Raw genomic sequence first — 18,851 nt, 5'->3', positions numbered from 1 at the left:
TTATGAGCATTTGATTTGATATATGGGATTGTAAAGAACAAAATGAACATGGTGATTTGGGTGTCTAAGAGATGTATTTGATTATGTAAGGAGTTACAAATTAGTATAAGCTAGATCTAGACAGATAAATAACTCACACTCACATTCTCAATGTTACATCTCTCAAGCACACTCTAATAGTGATATGCAAACCACTATTTATAGAGGTGCCACAACTACTCTCTCTCTCTCTCTCATGTCACAAAGCATAGTAACCACACATGCAAGTGGGTGTTCTCAAGCCAATCCTTCACAAGTCATCTAATGGAGAACTTTGTACCCAACAATAATAAATAAAGAGTTTTATTAAAAAGACTAAAATCGGTTTATAGTGTTATAACGATAAATAATAAAACTAGTGATTATTTTTTGCGTCGAAACTTAATATATGATGTTGGGGTTTTAAACATAACGCAACATGTTGACATTGTGTTTTATGCATGCCCAATGAGATTTAAAACATATGTATCATCACCCATGTTTTGGTTTATCAAAACTTGGCTTTTATCATAATATGCATAAAATTGAGTTTATAAAATAAAATGAGTTTATTCTACAAATTCATGAAGTCATAAGATTTTGATTGTTAAAAGGAGATTTAAAATTGTGATTTTAAAACTCATCCAAAACTCCAAGTCTTAAATATAAAATATAGTTCTATTAAGACTATTACCGGTTCTTAAAACCGATCTTTGACTAAACTTTAAAATACCGAATTTTAGTTTATAACTGATCGCGGCTAATGGAAAATAAAATAAAGTTTTATTTGGCATCTAAAAAACCTAATAACAAGTGATATGAATTTTACAAAAGGGTACATGAGTTATTGGATGCATGCAATATTCATGAGACCATGTTTTTATAACTTTAATTGTAAAACATATAGAAAACTTTTTCTTAAAAATGCAAGTCATTGCCGTCATTTTGAAGAACACTCTGTATCATTTGTATGGTCTTAGTGGCACAAGGACACCTAGTAATTAGGAATTACTTATGATGTTTGGGGTAGTTTTGTAGTTTCTGGTGTGTCTAAAGGGTCACCTTGTCACTTGCTAATTGTCATACTACAAGTTGTTTCAAGTTGGATGACTTGATCGGAATGTTGTGTGATAAAGGTCACCTAAGCATGAGAGGTCTAAGACATAGATGGGATAAACATGCTAAGTTAATCAATAGTTATTTAGGATCCAATTATCTAGGAGTTGCATATCGTATGCAATTAGTTATCACTACCTAGCGAGTTAGATTATGTTTGTAGGATAAAGATCACCTAACAATTTACTTGTTTTGTTACTTGGATCCTAGACTTTAGTAAATCAATGTTTTAAGAAACAATAAAATGTACTAATTTTTAAAGAGTAAATATTGAAAATACTAAATGAAACTTTTTTTTAAAGATTAAATATTGAAAATACTAAATGAAATTTTGTTAAATTTTGTATATAACTGTTAATACTCTTGTGCCCTGCAAAAGCTCTCTTTTGTTGAGTTTCAAGAGACATAAAATTTGATGGTTATAATTTCTATAACTGGTATAATACCTTGAGGATCTTCCTTAAGGATAAATAGAAATTATATATACTAAAAGATCTCATACCTAAACAACCTCTGCAAGACAGTCAGTCTGATCATGATATTTTGATGGAAGTATTATTGTGATGATATTGATATGTCTCACATCATACTGGAGTAATTAATCTTGACTTGTAGAAAGTCTTGGATAATTATGAAACATGTCAGATGTCTCATCAAGAAAAGCAGATATTCATTATAAACAATAGAACATGCTTCAAACATGTTAAAACATTGAATAAAGGAAGCCTAAGAGAATTTGTACTAAAATAGACTTGTGGTTCAGTTAAGGAAAATACAACATAAACCCAAAAATCAAGAAATGACCAAATGATTAGTGTTGTTTCTATTTTGGAAAGAGAAACTACTTCTCTAATCTCGTCGAGTTGAAGAAGTCTGACTTAGACAAGACTTCATATATCTATATGATAAAACTATTTATTTTTCCATCATACACTAGATTATGTTATACTTTAGGTGACACTAATAATCGAAATTATGTTTTGATGATTAGAAGAAATAATCAACTAATTACAAACGAATGGTGTTATAGTCTTTATTTAAACAATATATGTTTTTGTACATGTTCTTATAGGAACATGTAACAGTTGTAATTTATGAATAAATCCAGATTTACTTATCGTTTAATGGATGTTCACATTCATGATCTGAAATGATGTATTTTGTGTTAAAGAATATTTTCTCATAACGTCATTTATGAAGTAAATCTATAAGCTTTCAATAAATTGATAGTTCTAATCATAACACCTGAATAATTAAATGATATTTGATTAAAACTTATCTATATCATAATCATCATGACTATATAAATAAGAAATACATGTACCAACTTCAAAATGATGGAAATTTTTAAGGCAAATGAGTTTGGTTCATCTGATATATGTGGATCCTATTTATATGGGAAGATGATTCGCAAGTGTCTTTATCTATTAGTGGTTAAAGAACAAAAGGCTTGTCAAAAGATTATACATAAGTGATCTATGTAATTTTTTCAGTCCATGAATAGATTTCGTGATAGATGCTTAGTCAATTTTACTAACGACTTTTATTCGTTATTGTTGTAACTTTTGATTTGCTCAAATTGTTTCATAGTGAAGATTAAAATGAAACTTAATGAGATCATCATTTCCCTTTTGTCGTGATAAAGAAAATGAGTTTTGTAAACCAAGTCTTTTTGGAACATCTTAGGAGTTGTGGAATCGATTCACAACTCGTTTCGTCAAAAAACACTCACTCGCCATTAGTATCGTTCTTGTGGTACATGATCACCTGGTCACTTGGATCTATCTTTTGATGTTCAAGGTATCCTTCGTATTCTCTAGTAGGATAGGGTCACCTGGCCACTGGTTGAATGTCGATAGTGCAAGTTTTTTAAGAGGATAAAACATTTCTCTTCTGTCGGGGGGGGGGGGGGTGGGAAGGTCAACGGTGGTGGTCGCTTGGTGGTCCACGAAAGTGTCAAGGCGATGGCGGCGTGTAACATCCGGATTCCCAGGTATACTATTTTATTATTTTATTTTGGAATTTGTTGAGGGACTCGGCGAGTTGGTGCTTAGACTCGCCGAGTAGGGTCGCAATTTCTCATCCGGATTAATGACCGGACTCGGCGAGTCCATGCTGTTTAATGAAACCCTAATTTTTCTGGGTTTGGGACCTATTTAAAGGCCCTTATGGCCGTCATTTGCGGCCATCAACCCCCAGAGAGAAACAATAAGTGATCTAGAGTGCTTGTGAGGAAGGAGAGGCCAATCTTGAACTTTTGTGGGTATTTTTGCAAGAAGGAAGTGTTCAAGGCAAGAGGAAGCTGAAGGAGGTGCGGTTTTGGTGGTTTTTGAGCTCATAGAGATTGTATTGAGGTATTATTCTCGGATCTTCTTCAGTTTTGGTGTTGATTCTTAGTGTTAGGGTTTTCTAACCCTTGTAGAGGATGATTAAGTGGAGTATTTGGCCCCTTCTCGAGTTCGTGTTCTGGATCTGGACCGAAGGGGGTCCAGAGACCTTAACCCTTGGAGCTTTATGAGTCATTGTGGGAGTCATGAGCTTAGAATGTCATTTTTGGGGCTAAATCATCATTTTAGACCATTTAGATGTTATATGTGTGTCAAGGTCCGAACTTTACGTGATTATCATGCTTGGGGAGGCCAGATCTATGATTGTATGGAACAGATCTGACCTCAGAAGTTGTTTTGAGTTGGTGCATGGCATGAAATCGCCGAGTGCAAAGAACAGACTCGGCGAGTAGTATGAAGGTTGCCCGTTAATCACTCAGTGAGTGGACTTGTCGAGTTGGGGGAACGACTCGGTGAGTCAGGGAGGGTCAGGAGTCCGAGTTTAAGTTGGAACTCACCGAGTTGTTCTTGAGACTCAGCGAGTTGAGTCGGGGTGGCCCCGCGATTCATGCCAGGTGGAACTCGTCGAGACAAGGGAAGTACTCGACGTGCCAAGAGAGGATCTAAGAGAGTCAGTGGACACGTGTAGACTCGCCGAGTCGCCCTAGTGCACTCGACGAGTCGGGTCAAAGTTTGACCGATGACCTTGTTGACTTTTAGGGTTGAGTACAGTTGTATTTATGAGAGTATTACTTTATGTGATTAGGCGGAGGCTAGATCACACTTCTTCCGAGTCAGCTATTTACCGAGACATCGTGGTGAGTCTTCTCACTATACTTTACCTTGAGTAGGTAATTAGAGTTATGTGACAGAGTTGTTGTATGCTATTTATGTGTTGCACTGCATTATTTCTATGTGATTTATGCCGTGTATATGTCAGAGTATATCAGAGTTGGAACCGAAAGGTTCACAGAGCTAGGACCAGAGGGTCCACAGAGTTAGGGTCCAAGGGCCCGCAGAGTTATAGCTTCGAGTGGCTAGTATGTGTTATGTGTGGTATTTTGGGGAACTCACTAAGCTTTGTGCTTACAGTGTTTTGTGTTATGTGTTTCAGGTACTAGTGAAGATCGCGGGAAGGCGCCGACATGATCAGTACACACACGCGGTGTTTTATATATGTTATGATCTTGGGATTTTGACTTATGTTTGGATGTATAAAACAATGAGTTTTATAATATTATGAAATAAGGTGTTTTCAAAATGTGAAAATTTGCTTGAAAATTTGGGGTGTTACACGGCGACTGTAGGTGAGGGGGTGATAAGGTGGCGGCTGGGGAAGTGATGTAGGGTTAGGGTTTGGATCAGATGCAAGGGAAGAGGAGGTGACGGGTTTTAGACCCGCCTCCACCTTCAAACTTCATTCTATTTGACATTTTCGGCCCCTCCTTCTCTATTCATTTTCAAATCAGATCCACAACTTACCAAACAACCCCTGCTCCACGAAATTCTTTACATTTCAAGTCCGAATGTTACAATATTAGATCCCAAATTCCAAAGATTATAACATTTAACTCCTTATGGCTAACACTGATAAATTATTACGGATTTAGGACTAAAATAAAATAAAAATATAAAATACATCTCGGGGTTTTAGGGTTTATTTATTTATTTATTTATTTTAAACGGAATGTTACACATTTACCTTAATCACCAATATAATCAATCAATCAATCCCCAACCTTTTGAGTTTTTTACCAGCCATCAAGTCAAAGAAGAGGTAGAATAAGCTTCTTGACCTGTACTAGGGAGAGATCCCGTGAGCGAAACAAAGTTGGTGATCTCTTATCCCTAAACCCATCTGATTCCTTCTCTAAAATTGAAGCCCTAAATTAAGAAACATTGGTTCATATTTGTTCTTTCCTTCCTTCCTTCGAGTATTCAACTGTACGTGTTTCAGCCTCCAGACGAATCAATGAACATGGTGATTGCATCTGATATGATAGTCGTGATGGGGATAATGCATGATGGCGGCTTATGGCAGAGGATATAGTGACGTATGGTAGACGGTGAATCATGCTCTTCTTAGACCTTGGCAATGTTGTCTTCCTGTTGCAATAGAGCTACTGTTCCAGACGGAGAAATTTTAGGGGTTTCTCGAACCCAATTGAGTTTGATGCAAGTGTTGGTCTCAGGAGTAGGAGTACCTGAAATCAAAGGGTAAAATCGATTTTATAGGGAGTTTGTCTTGGAGTTTTTTGTTTGATGCATCTTCTTTAAGCTCCATGTTCTTTTAATTTTGGGGTTTTATATTTTTCAAGATTAGGGAAAAATATGGGTCGTCTTTAAGAGCAAAATCTGTAAATCTGATTACAACAATAACAAGATATTGCAACATGTTTGTTGGTTGTAGCTAAAAACTCACACAGAGAATAAGGAATTCAAAGTGGGTTTGAAATCACCGAAAAACCCATGTTGGTCGGAGACTCGCCGAAGAAAATGACCAGAACCTCGTCGGAGACCGGCTAAACCTATGATTGTAGGTCATAAAGATATTTTTGGAACAATTTAACAAGTTTAATGAGAAAATATGGATAAAAAGACTCACTGATTAAATATATACATATCAAAAAATATGTTACCACTTTAAGTCATGATCACCTTTAACGATCATAGATACCATTAAGGAAGCAATAATTAAGAATATGTTAATTTTAAATTTGATTTATTAATCCTGGAATGAAAAACCAATGTTATGCGATTGAAATTCACACATGTGGGTTCTTAAATAGCCCAATGGACCCATCGAACTTTAGAGAAACGCTAATACCCTAGATCTAGCAATATATAATCATAAAGGTCGAAACTTTATACCTTCTCAAGGTCTGAAAGATGTTAAGAGTGAAGAAACTTGGTTGGATCCTACTTCATTTGCACCAAAACCACCACCTTCTTCCTCAAAAAACACACCAAAGGATTAAGATAAGATCACAAGCACCAAAGAGGCTAAGGTTTGGATGAGAGAATATCCTCTGACAAATGATGAAACCCTAGGGAAATGTGCACTTAAATAGGCCTAAATCCTAAGGCCTCTAGAGTTTGGCCCATCAGGCCCTTCATGTCGCGAGCTTGTCGCGCGCACGACCTTTAAGCCGCTACCTAGAGAAAATCCCAAAACTTATAAATTTCAATTTAATACCCAAAAGCATTCTTGAAAATGAGATGTTACAATTTGGATTTATGCTTGATTTTGATTTTATATTGTGTGTGTTGTGTGTGTGTGTGTCTATATATATATATATATATATATATATATATATATATATATATATATATATATATATTCAAGAAGTTGATTCGATTAATTTATAAACGAAAACTTTGAATTCAACAAAAAATAATATAGTAAGATAAAATGGTCATTTTTATAATTCAACACAACAATTCAGAGATTCCAAACCAAACAACATGTTAAAATTTAAGATCTTAAAATTCAAACCCTCGTAGAAATTAGATCTCATATTTTTCAGATCTTATAAATTCAGATCCTGCCAAAAAACAATTAAGACTTGAAAATCTTTCAAATAAACATGTTGAAAATCTTTGGTGTAATGTCTTGAAAATCTTACGGTATTTTAGATAAATTTTCTCCATTTCTCTATATTGCCAATCACTCCCTTTCTCGACCACCAACTACCACCACAACTGACCACCACCACCTTAAGAAATGTTATTGAAGCAACAACACACCACCTCAGTACAATCGAAGCAAAACGTTCCAACCAAAACAAAAGGTTTTTCATTTTCTTAATGCTAGTATTATACTTTAGTGTAGTTAGGGTTTTGAGGTTAGAATTTAATTCAACATGTTTTCTTCTTACCAGAAAACATGTACCGACTTTTGTTAATCATTGTATTGTATGTGAATTATAAACCAACCTATTCAATTATAAACCCTTCTCCATACCCCGTGTTAGTTTCTACTACGCACACTTCCCTCTCCTCAACTCTCCACAAAAGCTCATGTTAGTATTTTTTTTGCCCTTAATCGAATGTGTCAACGCTTCTACTCCTCTTGACATTGTTTACATCCATGGGCACCACCTGCATGATTTTATTTTGCTTCATTTGTCACGTTTTCCCCAAGGGTATTGTAAGTGTAACTTAATTGAATGTGTCAACGCTTCTACTCCTCTTGACATTGTTTACATCCATGGGCACCACCATCTATCTCATGCAATTGACTACACTTGTGAATCATGCAAGTCAGGTTTTCGTTTGTTGAATCAAACTCATATGAACCGATTGTTCTTTGTTGTTTGGCTTGGGTTTCTAAGATACCAATTCATAAGGCCGCATGGAATGTTAAAAATTGCCACTATAGGACGATCAAAAGCTGTCATTAACATCTAAAGTTAAACGGTAACTACATCCGACGAAATATACACTCACAATTGAACGATACCTCAGAAAAACAAGACATAATAGAGACGAGTTTTCCAAAATATAGTTCAATTAGGTACACCATGCGGCCATGAGATCCTCTTCTTACGACAAATCAACAAAACCCATCTTAAATTATATAAGATATAAATAACACAAACATCATAGTCAATTCAATTATTAAGTTTAGGTTTGTCCAGACACCCCTACGAACAATGACATATTGAATGGTAACTTTAGCGATCATACATGTAACATGTGGGTTGTTAAATAGCCCAATGGACCCATCGAACTTAGAGAAACGCTAATACCCTAGTACTATATATAGGGTTTAGAGGCACATCTCGCCTCACTCGATATCTATAGGTTCACCCAAATCAAAAGGTCACTGGGACCTGCTACCTCGCCGCCTCATTCCCGGTAAGCATCTACCGATTCCTATTCATTCGTTTCATCCTTCGCATCTGATCTCTGTTCAATTTTTTATTATTTTTAATTTTGTTTGATTCTGTATAATTTATCTTTTTTTATTTCTAATTTGCACGATTTCTCTAGTTAACGATTGTTTATAGTATCGGTGCTATTTCTTAGCTAATTGCTGTTTTCTTCCCATTTGATGAATTTATTTCGTTTTTAATTGATTTGGTATTGATCGCAAACATTGTACAAGTTTATTGTCTAATCCGACCAGTAATTTTTGGTTTATTACACATCAAGAATCACATTATTTAATCTTAAGGTTTCAAAAGTTAACCTTCTAGTATTAGTGTCTGAAACACTCCTTATAAGAATGGTTTTTGTGATAAAAGTTTGTCCAAGTTATGCCAAACGAATACATTACATGTCTATATGATGCAGTCTGCATAAAATTAAAGACAACATTAATTTTTGTACCATTGCTTTGAAAGTTGTTTTAGACAACATACCGATGTTACACCTAATGAATATCTTTGTTGCAGTCTCTGTGCTGGAGTTATTCTTTGTTTTATACAATTTATACTTCACATTCATGCGTTATTGGAGGTGTATCTGTCTAGGAGTAATTTGTTTTTACCTGATATGCTTATTACTACATGTTTTTTGCAGGAACTTGGCACACTACCACTGCTTTTTGCTTGAGGCTGGACAAAATGGTAACCAAATTTAAACTTGCAGCTACTTTTTTACAGTTTGCTTGTTCTCTTACCAGATTTTTACTTAAATTTTTTTTCCTACGTAACAGGTGAAGTTCACAGCTGAGGAGCTTCGTAGGATCATGGACTACAAGCATAACATCCGTAACATGTCTGTTATTGCTCATGTTGATCATGGTAAAAAGCAAGCTCCAATTACTATATTCTAGTTTTCTTATTTCCTTTTGTTAACATAATGGTTTCATTTTTTTCATTATCATCTCTAGTTTGTTAATACTAATTGTAAATATTACTTCAAACCTGCTTTGATAACATTGCATACCTTGTTACATTAATGGTGAATACTTACTCCTTATTCTGCCACCACTAATTCCTCAACAGGAAAGTCAACTTTGACCGATTCACTTGTTGCTGCTGCTGGTATCATTGCACAAGAAGTTGCTGGTGATGTCCGGATGACAGATACTCGTGCTGACGAGGCAGAGCGTGGAATCACAATTAAATCCACTGGCATTTCCCTTTACTATGAAATGACCGATGCAGCCCTCAAGAGTTTCAAGGGAGAACGTAATGGAAACGAGTACTTGATCAATCTTATTGACTCACCCGGGCACGTTGACTTTTCTTCTGAGGTCACTGCAGCCCTCCGTATCACCGATGGTGCACTTGTGGTTGTGGATTGCATTGAGGGCGTTTGTGTCCAAACAGAAACTGTCCTTCGACAAGCACTTGGAGAAAGGATTCGCCCTGTGCTGACTGTCAACAAAATGGACAGGTGTTTCCTTGAACTTCAGGTGGATGGTGAAGAAGCATATCAAACATTCCAAAGGGTTATTGAAAATGCAAATGTCATCATGGCTACATATGAGGACCCGCTTCTTGGTGATGTCATGGTTTACCCTGAAAAAGGTACTGTTGCTTTCTCAGCTGGGCTCCACGGTTGGGCTTTCACTCTGACTAATTTTGCAAAAATGTACGCCTCAAAGTTTGGTGTTGATGAGTCAAAGATGATGGAGCGTCTATGGGGTGAGAATTTTTTTGACCCGAAAACAAAAAAATGGACAACAAAAAGCACTGGTTCTTCAACATGCAAACGTGGATTTGTTCAGTTTTGTTATGAACCCATCAAGCAGATCATCAACACATGTATGAATGATCAGAAAGATCAATTGTGGCCTATGTTGACTAAACTTGGTGTCACCATGAAGTCTGATGAGAAAGAGTTAATGGGAAAAGCATTGATGAAGCGTGTCATGCAGACATGGCTCCCTGCAGCAACTGCTTTACTAGAAATGATGATCTTTCATCTTCCTTCACCTCACACTGCACGGCACAAAGATACCGTGTTGAGAATCTCTATGAAGGTCCTTTAGATGACATGTATGCAAATGCTATTAGAAACTGTGACCCTGATGGCCCACTTATGCTTTATGTATCCAAAATGATTCCGGCTTCTGATAAAGGGAGGTTTTTTGCATTTGGTCGTGTTTTTGCCGGGAAAGTTTCAACCGGTTTGAAGGTGAGAATCATGGGTCCGAATTATGTCCCGGGTGAGAAGAAAGATCTGTATGTGAAAAGTGTTCAAAGAACTGTTATCTGGATGGGTAAGAAACAAGAAACAGTTGAAGATGTCCCGTGTGGAAACACGGTTGCACTTGTTGGTTTGGATCAATTCATCACGAAAAATGCAACTTTAACAAACGAAAAAGAAGTCGATGCGCATCCGATTCGAGCCATGAAGTTTTCGGTTTCGCCAGTGGTTCGAGTCGCGGTTCAGTGCAAAGTGGCATCTGATTTACCAAAACTGGTTGAAGGACTGAAACGGTTAGCCAAGTCAGACCCCATGGTTGTTTGCACCATTGAAGAATCAGGTGAACATATCATTGCGGGTGCAGGGGAGCTTCATTTGGAAATTTGTTTGAAAGATTTACAAGATGACTTCATGGGTGGAGCTGAAATTGTTGTTTCAGACCCTGTTGTGTCTTTCCGTGAAACCGTTTTGGAAAAATCTTCAAGGACTGTAATGAGCAAGTCACCAAACAAGCACAATCGGTTATACATGGAAGCGAGACCGATGGAAGACGGGCTTGCTGAAGCAATCGACGAGGGGCGAGTCGGTCCACGAGACGACCCGAAAGTTCGCGGGAAGATTTTGTCTGAAGAATTCGGATGGGACAAGGATTTGGCGAAAAAAATCTGGTGTTTTGGACCTGAAACAACGGGTCCCAATATGGTTGTTGATATGTGTAAAGGAGTTCAGTATTTGAATGAAATCAAGGATTCGGTTGTTGCAGGGTTTCAATGGGCTTCAAAAGAAGGGGCGTTAGCAGAAGAGAACATGAGAGGGATTTGTTTTGAAGTGTGTGATGTGGTCCTCCATGCGGATGCCATTCATCGTGGTGGCGGGCAGGTGATTCCGACTGCCCGGCGTGTGATTTATGCGTCGCAGCTGACCGCAAAGCCGCGGTTGCTTGAGCCGGTTTACTTGGTGGAGATTCAGGCACCTGAGCAGGCACTTGGTGGGATTTACAGTGTGTTGAATCAGAGACGTGGGCATGTGTTTGAGGAGATGCAGAGGCCTGGGACACCTTTGTATAATATCAAAGCGTATCTGCCTGTTGTTGAGAGTTTTGGGTTTTCGGGTGCTTTAAGGGCGTCTACTTCAGGGCAAGCGTTTCCTCAGTGTGTGTTTGATCATTGGGATATGATGGGGTCGGATCCATTGGAAGTGGGGTCACAGGCGAATACACTTGTGCTTCAGATTCGTAAGAGGAAAGGTCTCAAGGAGCAGATGACACCGTTGTCTGATTTTGAGGACAAGCTTTGAGTCGTTGAGATTTGAGAACCAAATAATTTTTTTTCATTTTTCTTTTTTAGTTGATTTTTTTTTTACCGGTTGGTTCCTATATATGCATGATGAGAGAAACTTGGTGATGGTTTAAACTTTTGAAGACTGGGTTTATTTTTGACAGGTTGGTGGATGATATGGTATTTTTGTTTTTATCGTGTCTGAATCTTATTTGCATAGTATTATTATATTATATTATTTTATGTATCTTTTGTCATAGTTGAAGTTTAATTATAGCTCACATCGTAATAACTTAAAACCCTAGCAACGCCAGCACAGGAATGTAAAACCCTAATGAGATCACATGAATTTGTGTTTCACATCGTAATAACTTGATGTTTAATATTAGCACGCCATTCTTTTTAACATCCCACAAAACTAATAGGTGTCATACTATATTTTTATTTTTTTTAATTGAATAAAATGTAATTTAATAAATAGAAAAGCACTTAATTAATTTAGGTGAATCGATTATATTTCTAAAAAACAACAAATAAATAAAAAAAACATAAAAACAACAATTTTTAAATAAATTAATTTAGGTGAATCGATTACATTTCTAAAAAACAACAAATAAATAAAAAAAACATAAAAACTACAATTTTTAAATAAAGACACTCCTTGTAATATTTTTATGATCTCCACTCTAACCCTCATATTAAACTTGTTTTAGGTGAGATGGTGGAAAGGTTTTATTAAAAATTCCATATCTTGCTTCTCCTTTCTTGATTTTTTTTTTCGTCTAACTTCTTCTTTTCAAAACTTAAACGACTTTGAAAATTTAAATTACAAATTTTCAAATTAGTAGCGACGAGCCTCTCTTTTTCGCCTTATCTCAACCCATTGGTCGAACTATCTCTTCAAGCTCGAGCTCATCCATTTCATTCAAATCAACCCTAAAATGCGCATATGATGAAATAATGTAACCCGTCTCGAAAACTTTGGTTCTTTTCTCAACATCTTCTTTGCTACCATACTCTTTTATCTATTCAGGGACTTGGATAAAAATCTCCAAACATCAATAAACTTGAACGACTTTTAATTATTGTCTAACAAGAAGTTTTTAAGGGCCGTCTCTCAAATTTGTTCATCGCATTCTCCGTTTTTTCATTGTGTTACCAAATTGTTAAAAATGCCGTTAAATTTAGTAACAGTTTTGTTCATCTTGCGAAACTTGCTAGTACACTGATCTTTAGTGCGGTACTCGCCACGGTCCATCACCATATAAAATCGCTCCCGTATGCGTCACCAAAAATGTTCATCTTTTTGCGCGTTACCTTCTTTGGAATCCTATGAAATATCGACCCATGATTGTGCTAAAACCATCTCGTTGTCCGGTTGTCATTGTTGAGACGCCATTTTCTCTTTTCGAACCGATGCTTTTCCTTTTCCATGTTTTTAAGAGTTGGATGGTTCGCTTGGGTTTCCCGAAAATTTTTGGGTTTGGGCTTGGCAACCGGTTTAGGATCAGGTTGAGTTTCCCGGACAAATTCGACTTCCGGTGACAGAACGTATTCGGGGAGGGGGAAAATTTTGAAACGCGGTTGGGCTAAGATGTTGCATTGTGTAAAATTGTTGTGGTATTTGTTGATAATAAAAATGTTGGGGTTGAGCTTGGGGTCGGTGCAAAATCGAAGATGAATCAATTTGTGGTCGGTAAACCGAATGCTCAATCGGAAGAACATTCACGCGATTTGCTACCAAAGGTACATTGAGGGTTGTCTGGTTTTATTTTTGGAATACACAGATTTCAAATGTTGTATAAATTGAAAATGGTTTGTGTGAAAAATATACAAGAAAGTGATGGATTTAGAGTGGTCTTAACTCCAATTAAATAACAAATTATTTTTAGATTTTTTTTACATTGAATCATGCACACATTCACGATACAATAAAACAAAAAAGACCGAGTAAGTGTACAGGGATGGACTTTGAAGATATTTGAACGCCTTTAGTACGTTGATTGAGAAGACGATTTGCAAGAATTACCAGATCAAGTGGAGTATTTACGGTCTACCTATGCTTGAATACTTGAAGTTATTCTTATTGACATTTAGTAGAGTACAAGTCCACCTCTTTAGATGCTAATGATTTCTTTATCGTTCTTGAGGTATTTGGTATTTGAATTTTGATGTTTGCTCCAAAATTATCTATAATTTGTGATTGAATTTTAGAATATATACCAAATTTTTGATAGCAGCACATTTTTACCTGCTTAAGTATTATAGTGTTGTATTTTTTTTTCTCCTATAAAATTATACTTTGTCTAATCTACCTAACTATAACAAATAACCTTTTTATATATATATATATATATATATATATATATATATATATATATATATATATATATATATATATATATATATATATATATATATATATATATATATAGAGTGATGTTCAATAGAGAACCATAATTAACAAGGAACCAATGAACCAATCGTGAGTGTCAGAAATCAAAATGATCAACGGCCAAGGAAATAGATGTACACTTTTATATTGGACGCACACACACCAGATTATACCAAAAAATTCACCTCCTTACCAAAAAAACTCACCTCTTTTTTTTGTTTAAAATTTTTTTTAGGCCACATTTTTTATAAAAAAAACCGAATATACCGTTGTTCTCGATTTTTCGTCATCTTTCCATAGGGATCCATGTTGATATATAAAAAACGATTTTTTTTCGAAAAAAAACTCACTTCATTTTGTTAGTTTTTTCAATATTTAAGTTTATTTTTATCAAAAAAAAAAAACTAATTATACCAAAAATATTAATTTTTTGTATTCTATTAATAAACATCAACATCGACTAAAAAAAACCTCGAACAATGTAGATTTACACTGTGAATCTAAACTGTAAATATTTCAATTTTTAACATTCACAATGTGAAAAAGCTCGATCAGTTCAGATTCACACTGTGAATCTGACTTACTATTATGCACACTGTGAATCTGAGAAGGTTCACAATATGAATATGAACAGGTTCACAATGTGAATCTGAACTGAAAAATCGTTTTTTACATGAATATGAATCTACGTTTAAAAAGTACAAAAAAACATGAATTTTGATATATTTATTAATTTTTTTTCTATAAAAAATAGACCTTAACTTTTCAACAAAGAAAATGAAGTGAGTTTTTTTTGAAAAAAAAAATTCATTTTTTTATATATCATCATGGATCTCTTTGGAAAGAAAACGAAAAATCGTGAACAACGGTATACTCGGGTTTTTTTTCGATAAAAAACATGCCCTAAAATTTTTTTTTAATGAAAAAAGGAAGTGAGTTTTGTTATAATCTGGTGCATGTGCGTCAAATGTAAAAGTCTACAACCATTCCTTTTGCCGTTGATCGCTTTAAATTTCGACGCTTTGGATTGATTCCTTGGTTCCTTGATTAATAATGGTTCTCTATTGAACTTTTCCATATATATATATATATATATATATATATATATATATATATATATATATATATATATATATATATATATATATATATTGATGCGTGTATGGGCTTGATTTAGTGAGTAGGGCAGTGCTTAGGTAAATTAAGCTAGAATAACAACCACAAATGTATGGAAAGAAATGAATAGATTAGTAACAACTCAAGACCTATTAAGTTGTATACTGGTGAAGACAATCCAAGACCTATTGGATTAAATTCGTATCAAGTCAAGAACACGTCTTAACCATGACAAATAATGAACTATAACAATAATTCAAGGTGAACAAAGGTTCTTTTGATTAAAATTTCGTCTATCTCTTTTTTTCATGCAAAACTTGGCTTATATGAAGCCTTTACTATAAAGTTGGTGGTTACAAGCCAACCAACCAACTACTCATCAAAACTAGCAAATGAAAATTAAGGAAACTCATGAAACAACAGAAAAAAACGTCTAACACACTTAAGAATGAAAAAAACCGTCCATGCTCCATTAAGGAGCCATAAGAAGCATTAAAGTGTAACCATACTCCACCAAAGATTATCAAAAACGGCTACGAGACTTTATGAAGCAAAAAGTAACGGTTTTGAGCACTTAAGAAGCCTTAAAAATTTTGTCCTAGCCTTCATGCAACCCTAATCCAACGTCAGTTACCATGCACAATCCAACCATTGAGCCCAAACCACATTCTAGCCCATTAGTAATCAATAATCCACCACCTTTTGGCTTTCATGATCCATGCTTGTATCATCCCCTCCCCCTTTGAAAGGAATTGACCTCAATTCATCAAGGCCATCATCATCAAGATAAGGTGAAAGATCTCCCACGTTAAAGGTAGCATGCGCTCCATGGTCTCCTCCCAAATCTACCTTATAAGCATTATCATCGTGACACCACTTTGTAAGGACCTTAAACTCTTGGAATCAACTTGTTTTTCCTTTTGTTAGGAAAACATTCTTTCCTTATACGCACCCACCCCAAGTCACCATCTTGAAAGACATGGGGTTTCCTATGCTTGTTGGACTTCTGTTTGTACACCTCATTCACAGCTTCAATCTTCTCACGAACTTGTTGGTGTAGTTTCATCATGGTCTTCAACTTGTCATTAACATCCTTGTGAACTAATTCATCCTTTGGCAATGGAATCAAATCCAAAGGCATGTAAGGATTCACACCATACACCACTTCAAAAGGAGAGTGACCTGTAACATACATAGGAAACGATTATAGGCAAATTCAGCATGTGCAATTTGATGTCCCAATCTTTTTGAGTTTTGCTAACCAACTCCCTCAACAAAGTACCCAAAGTTCTATTAGTCACCTCCGTTTGCCCATCCGTTTGTAGATGATGGGTTGTACTAGAAAGTAACTTAGTACCAACTTTACTCCACAAAGTGTTCCAAAAGTAACTCAAAAACTTGGAATCCCTATCAGAAACGATAGTTTTAGGAATACCATGCAAACGAACCACCTCTTTAAAGTACAAATCAACCACATTAAATGCATCATTGGTTTTATTACATAGCACAAAGTGAGCCATTTTTGAAAATCTATCCACCACCACCATAATGGAATCCTTCCCCCTTTGAGTTCTAGGCAAAGCCATAATGAAATCCATGGACATATCTTCCAAGGGACTTGCAATGGTGCTAAAATCACGAACAAATCTTCTATAGAACGAAGCAAGACCATGAAATGATCTAACTTCAGAAATGTTAGTAGGAATAGGCCATGAATTAATTGCTTTGGTTTTGGATGGATCCACGGACATGCCATTTGTTGACACCAAAAAACCCAAAAATGCCACTTCTTCCACCAAAAACGAACATTTTCTTGCTTCCCATAGAGTTTTTGAGCTCTAAGGGTCTTAAAAACCTATTTTAAATGCAACAAATGATCCTCCAAGCTCTTGCTATATACCAAGATATCATCAAGGTATACCACCACAAACCTGCCCAAAAAAGATTTAATCACTTCATTCATTAGTCGCATGAGAGTGCTAGGCGCATTAGTTAGACCAAAAGGCATCACAGTCCATTCATATAATCCATTTTTAGTTTTAAAAGCTGTTTTTCTTTCATCCCCTTCATGCATACGAATTTTATGGTAACCACTTCTCAAATCAAATTTTGAGAACACAATGGAACCATACAACTCATCCAACAAATCATCCACTCTAGGAATAGGAAATCAGTATTTTATGGTGATGTTATTAACAACCGTACTATCAACACACATCCTCCAAGAACCATCTTTTTTGGAACCAACAACACTGGAACAACACAAGGGCTTAGGCTTTCACGAACATAACCATTTTCATGAGTTCATAAATTTGTTTTTGCAACTCCTTTGTCACCTCCGAATAACATCTATAGGCAGCTTTATTAGGCAAAGGAGCACCCAGAATAAGGTCAATTTGGTGTTCAATACCATAGATTGGAGGCAAACCCGATGGTAATTTAGGAAACACATATTGAAACTCCAAAAGCAAATTATCAATAGCGTTTTCTCCATGCACCATCTTCTCCACCTTTGCATGCTATTTGGACACAAGCATGTAAATCACATCACCTAGGTCAAGAACTTGCTCCATCTCCTTTTCACTAGCAAACATAGAAAGATTAGGTTTTTTTACTGTTTTAGAATTCATGGACCTTATGGCCGTTGGGGACATGGGTTTTAACACAATTTTTATTATTATTGTGTTTCAACTCATATTCATTGCTCCTCCTTCTATGTAACACGTTCCTATCAAATTTCCAAGGATGCCCCAACAAAATATTACATGCATCCATCGGAATAACATCACACAACACTTCATCTTCATAAGACCCCATAGTTAGACCAACTCTAACATGTTTTTCACCCTTTATTTTGCTTCCATCATCCAACCAATGAAGAGCATATGGTTTTGGAAGGTTTGTAGTAGACAAACCTAATTTGGTCACCATTTCATTAGAAGCAACATTGGTACAATTTCCACCATCAATAATCAAACTACACCACTTGTCTCTATCCAAACATTTGGTGTGAAACAATTGGTCTCGTTGATCCATATCAGCCACAATTTTAACTCATTTAGTTTTAAGGGTTCTAAACATCAAAACTGTATTATAGACCGGTGCTACATACTCTACCTCCTTTTTTTCTTCCCCTTCTTGTTGTGTATCATGAAAAATACCTGCCAACCTCTCTTCTTCCTCCAAATCTTCATGACATTCAATGGCCTCCCTTAAAGTCACCACCCTTTTGTTTGGACAATGGTAATGACCAAAACCTTGACACTTGAAACATCTAATTTCCGCCAAACTAGTTTCTTTGGTACCACTAGTAAGTTTAGGAGCAACGGGAACATTACTAGAACCAGAAGGAGTAGAAACAAAATTTTTTCTATTGCTAGATTTGGGTTTATACCATGACTTTGACTTGGAATTTTTGAGACTTGAACTTGAACTCCCACCATAACGTGCTTTGGCTTGTCCCTCCAACTTCAAACACAAACCACAAAGAGTTCCAAA

General features: G+C 35.8%; 1 protein-coding gene and 1 pseudogene across 2 annotated transcripts; one reads left to right on the top strand and one right to left on the bottom strand.

Annotated features, from left to right (window-relative positions):
* The first annotated feature begins 8,218 nt into the window (after window positions 1-8,218).
* On the top strand, window positions 8,219-12,040 carry LOC145124058 (elongation factor 2-like; annotated as a pseudogene). Its single transcript, XR_013715490.1, has 4 exons — window positions 8,219-8,321; window positions 8,988-9,034; window positions 9,124-9,211; window positions 9,416-12,040. The product of XR_013715490.1 is annotated as an elongation factor 2-like (transcript).
* A 3,997-nt stretch (window positions 12,041-16,037) lies between these two features.
* On the bottom strand, window positions 16,038-18,389 carry LOC145127743 (uncharacterized). The gene is made up of 6 exons (XM_079062879.1): window positions 17,988-18,389; window positions 17,640-17,872; window positions 17,254-17,509; window positions 16,636-17,191; window positions 16,306-16,535; window positions 16,038-16,202 (listed from the first exon to the last, which is right to left on the bottom strand). The coding sequence occupies exons 1-6, from the start codon at window positions 18,387-18,389 to the stop codon at window positions 16,038-16,040; spliced, it is 1,842 nt and encodes a 613-aa protein (XP_078919005.1).
* Between the last annotated feature and the right edge of the window lie 462 nt (window positions 18,390-18,851).

This window comes from Lactuca virosa, chromosome 7 (genome assembly GCF_052849685.1).
Source record: "Lactuca virosa cultivar CGN04683 chromosome 7, Lactuca_virosa_CGN04683_v6, whole genome shotgun sequence".
Classification (NCBI taxonomy): Eukaryota; Viridiplantae; Streptophyta; class Magnoliopsida; order Asterales; family Asteraceae; genus Lactuca; species Lactuca virosa.
This window is presented reverse-complemented; position numbering and strand designations above follow the sequence as displayed.